Source organism: Hippocampus comes, unplaced genomic scaffold, assembly GCF_001891065.2.
Source record: "Hippocampus comes isolate QL1 unplaced genomic scaffold, H_comes_QL1_v1.1 scaffold138, whole genome shotgun sequence".
Classification (NCBI taxonomy): domain Eukaryota; kingdom Metazoa; phylum Chordata; class Actinopteri; order Syngnathiformes; family Syngnathidae; genus Hippocampus; species Hippocampus comes.
In genome coordinates this window covers 40,466-44,029 of record NW_017806150.1, presented here as the reverse complement: position 1 = coordinate 44,029, position 3,564 = coordinate 40,466, and the positions used below count along the sequence as shown (strand labels likewise).

The window sequence follows — 3,564 nt, the reverse complement described above, 5'->3', positions numbered from 1 at the left end:
TTTTATTATTATCATATATCAGGGGATATGAGAAATACAGCCCGGCTACGCCACTGAGTTCAGGGTGTACCCCGCCAACTGCCCGAAGTCAGTTGGAATAGGCTCCAGCACGGACGGACGGACAATCTATTCCAAAAATTTTAAAAATTAAATAAATACATGGGGGGACAACAAACTATTCGACGTGTTTGTGTCTCTTTAACATTTACAACTTTATCTAAATTAATTAATCACTGTGTGTGTGTGTATATAGTATATACACACACATACACAGTGAATAATTACTATACATGTGATTCTGTAAAGTATCTTATTGTATGCGATTCTCTGACTAAAGATTGTCGTTTACCACAGGGTAAATGTATTTTCTCTTTGCGTGTAAACTGCGGAAGTACAAGTTTAACCCGGAAGTGATCCAACACGGAAGCGATAGTGTTTTGCTACAGACACGTGCAAAGGTGGTGCAGAGTTGTCGTTCCCGTCCATGTCCAACATGGCGACAGCCTCTTGTAATGTCGACGAGCTCCTCGCCCAGGCAGAGCGCGACGAAGCGGAGAAGCTTCGCAGCATCGCCGTGGACAAGGAGCTGGAACTGGAATTCGACCTGGGTAATCTGTTAGCCTGCGACAAGAACCGCCTGGAGACTCGCGACTTTACCGGGGAGGAGAAGCACGACTTTCTACGCTCCCTGGCCCGCGATAACACGCAGCTTCTCATCAACGAGCTGTGGAAGCTCCCCACGGAAAGGATCCAGGAGGCCGTGGTGGCCAAGCTACCCGAGCCGACCACCCCCTTACCTCGGGAGAAGCCCCCGCCCAGGCCCCGGCCTCCGACCAAGGTTCGAGGTTTTTGGTTTTACAATATATCGTAGTTCGGCAGTCGCGGTCTCGACCCCTGGCAAATAGCGGTGGTCCACTTTACTTTGTTTTCAAATTTTGGTTTTACAAATTCAGTTGGTTTTATTCGGGTTTGGGGTATATATTCGCAATAATAATGATAATAAAATGTTTCATTACATTCGCTAAAGTGGTTGGAAATAAAGGGAGCTAGTTGGCTAGCAAACTATTCTGTTACAATTGTAGTTTTCCTTTTTTGGTTCATTTTCCTTGACTCTGTAATCCTTCCCTCCATAGTGGGAGCAGTTTGCCAAGCTGAAGGGCATCCAAAAGAAGAAGAAGACTAACCTGGTGTGGGACGAGACTGCCAAAGAGTGGCGGCGGCGGTGGGGATACAAGCGGGCTAAAGATAACACCAACGAGTGGCTCATCGAGGTGCCGCAGACCGCCGACCCCAATGAGGACCAGTTCGTCAAGCGGATCACTGCCAAAAAGGAGCGTGTGGCCAAGAACGAGCTGAACCGGCTGCGGAACATCGCCCGGGCGCAGAAGCTCAAGGTCCCCGGCATGGGCCTGACTCCCGTGTCCCGTCAGTCCAAAGATGACCTGGTTCGAGCGGCTAGCGTGGCGCGGACCTCCACCGCTTCCGTAGGGAAGTTCCAGGAGAGGCTCCCAAAGGAGAAACCAGCCAAGGGCACTGGTTAGTTTTTTGCATGCAAGCTGCTATGCTAAATTCAATCATTTTTAATTGCTATGGAGATCGATCATAAATCGTCCACTTTCTTTTCACCCTACTAGGCAAGAGGCGCAAGTTCCAGCCTGTCATAGGTGACTTCTCCGCGGAGAAGGACAAGCAACTGGAGCTCCTCAAAATGATGGAGAGCAAGAGGCCCAAGCTGAACGTCACCAAAGCGGTCAACAAGCAAATGAGGGAGGACGACCGAGAGGAGGCGGCAGCCAGGAACAGCAAGAGGGGCAAGCAGGCCGGAAGGAAGGGACGCAGGGATAACGCGGCGCCCGGCAAGGGGAAAGGAAAAATGGGGGCTCGCGGGAAAAAGGCGGGGGGGAAACCTCAGCGAGGAAAACCTTCAGGAGGGAAGAAATCCAAGCCAGGGAAGCGGTGACTGAAGAACTGCAAGAACTTGTAAATTATCACAACGAAAAAAAAAAACCTGGATACTTCATGTCATATTCGTCTGAGTGCAAATAAATGTTTTTTAAAAATCCTCAATTTCAGAGTTTTGTAACCATACCGAAATATATGTACCATAAAGATGTCCAAATTTTTTCTGAATCAGAATCGCCTTTATTGTCATTGTATTACATACAACGAAATTTGGTGCTACTCCTTAGTGCATTTTGTAAAAAAATGAAAATAACGCGTTAATAAAAAATTTCTAAGGGAAGTAAATAATTTTTACATAAAATTGGACAAATGTCTAGTTTAAGTACTATAATTTCTTATATGCCCAAAAGTTTTCAATTAGGATTTTTGCAACCAAATTTTTCATGCTAGAAGTGAGGATTTTCTAAGCTATTCATTCAAAATATTTGCAACTGAACTTATAGTTTCGTGAGAATACAAATTAAGGACGTTTTTTTCCGCTTTAGTTCATCTATTTTAAGAAATATTTCATGACTTCGCAACGCCACTCAAAGTTGTGACAAATTTGTCGAAATGATCCATGCAAAATTCAGGAAATTTGGAACTTAAATTGGACAAATGTCCATTTTATTCCCATTACTGTCATTTCTTATAATTTAGGAGAATTCACTTTGAATTTTCGCAACCCTACCTAAATTCTTCATAAATTAACAAATGTCCTCAGCAGATTCACGAATTTTTGGAGCTAAAATTGGACAAATTGTCTCCGTTCCCAAATTGATGGAAAGTCTTCAACCGTTGAATTATTTCCAGTAAATGCTGCTCATTCATGAAGGTGGCATGACCTGCTCTTCTAAGAATTGCTCCTCATCAATCAGATCGCTTTTCTAAGCCGCTTAACCGTGACTTTTCCTTACGTAAACCTTTTGGCCTGAGCTCAGTTCACGATGACCCGAGCTTCACACCAATTCGCACTTGGCAGGAAAAACGAACAAAAAAAAAAAACCCCAGCTTAAAATTTTTTATTTTGTTGCTAAATGTATTTTCAAACGCGTGCACGGAAGTTTTGTGTTTGGTCTCGCCTCGGCAAAGAACCTGGCTCCCTCTGTCGCTCGTCGAGTGGCTGCAATGGATTAGCGGCGCGGCGTTTATTTTTATTTTGCGCTACGCGGCACTCTTCGCGCGCCGCCAGTCCGACGCCGGCCGCCTCGGGGAGATGCAGCACATCTACATGCACAGCCACCACGAGCACCTGGAGGTGTTCACCACCGTGTTCGCGCCACAAGGTCAGTGACGATCGGACCAAAACTGGTCCCGTGTGCCTTAGGTTAACCACCGCTGATTGAAGTTAGGATGGGAGGGGAGATTGTTGGTGAGTAGAGGACAAATTTATGTGCCTATAGTATGTTGGGTGAGACAAAAAGGGGTATTAAGTCTTTCCATAAAATTATTTAAAGGAGGTTTGAAAGGAAACAAGGGTCGTCTATAGAATGGGAGGAATGGGACAAGGATAGGAAGCAAGGAAACGAGGTAACATGAAAAGTAACAACTCCGCGGAGAAGGACAAGCAACTGGAGCTCCTCAAAATGATGGAGAGCAAGAGGCCCAAGCTGAACGTCACCA

At 45.5% G+C, this 3,564-nt stretch overlaps 1 protein-coding gene across 1 annotated transcript; it reads left to right on the top strand.

Annotated features, from left to right (window-relative positions):
* Positions 1 to 409: 409 nt before the first annotated feature.
* Positions 410 to 2,007, top strand: rrs1 (ribosome biogenesis regulator 1 homolog). The gene is made up of 3 exons (XM_019894933.1): positions 410 to 838; positions 1,134 to 1,536; positions 1,635 to 2,007. The coding sequence occupies exons 1-3, from the start codon at positions 485 to 487 to the stop codon at positions 1,958 to 1,960; spliced, it is 1,083 nt and encodes a 360-aa protein (XP_019750492.1). The 5' UTR covers positions 410 to 484; the 3' UTR covers positions 1,961 to 2,007.
* The last annotated feature ends 1,557 nt before the right edge of the window (positions 2,008 to 3,564 follow it).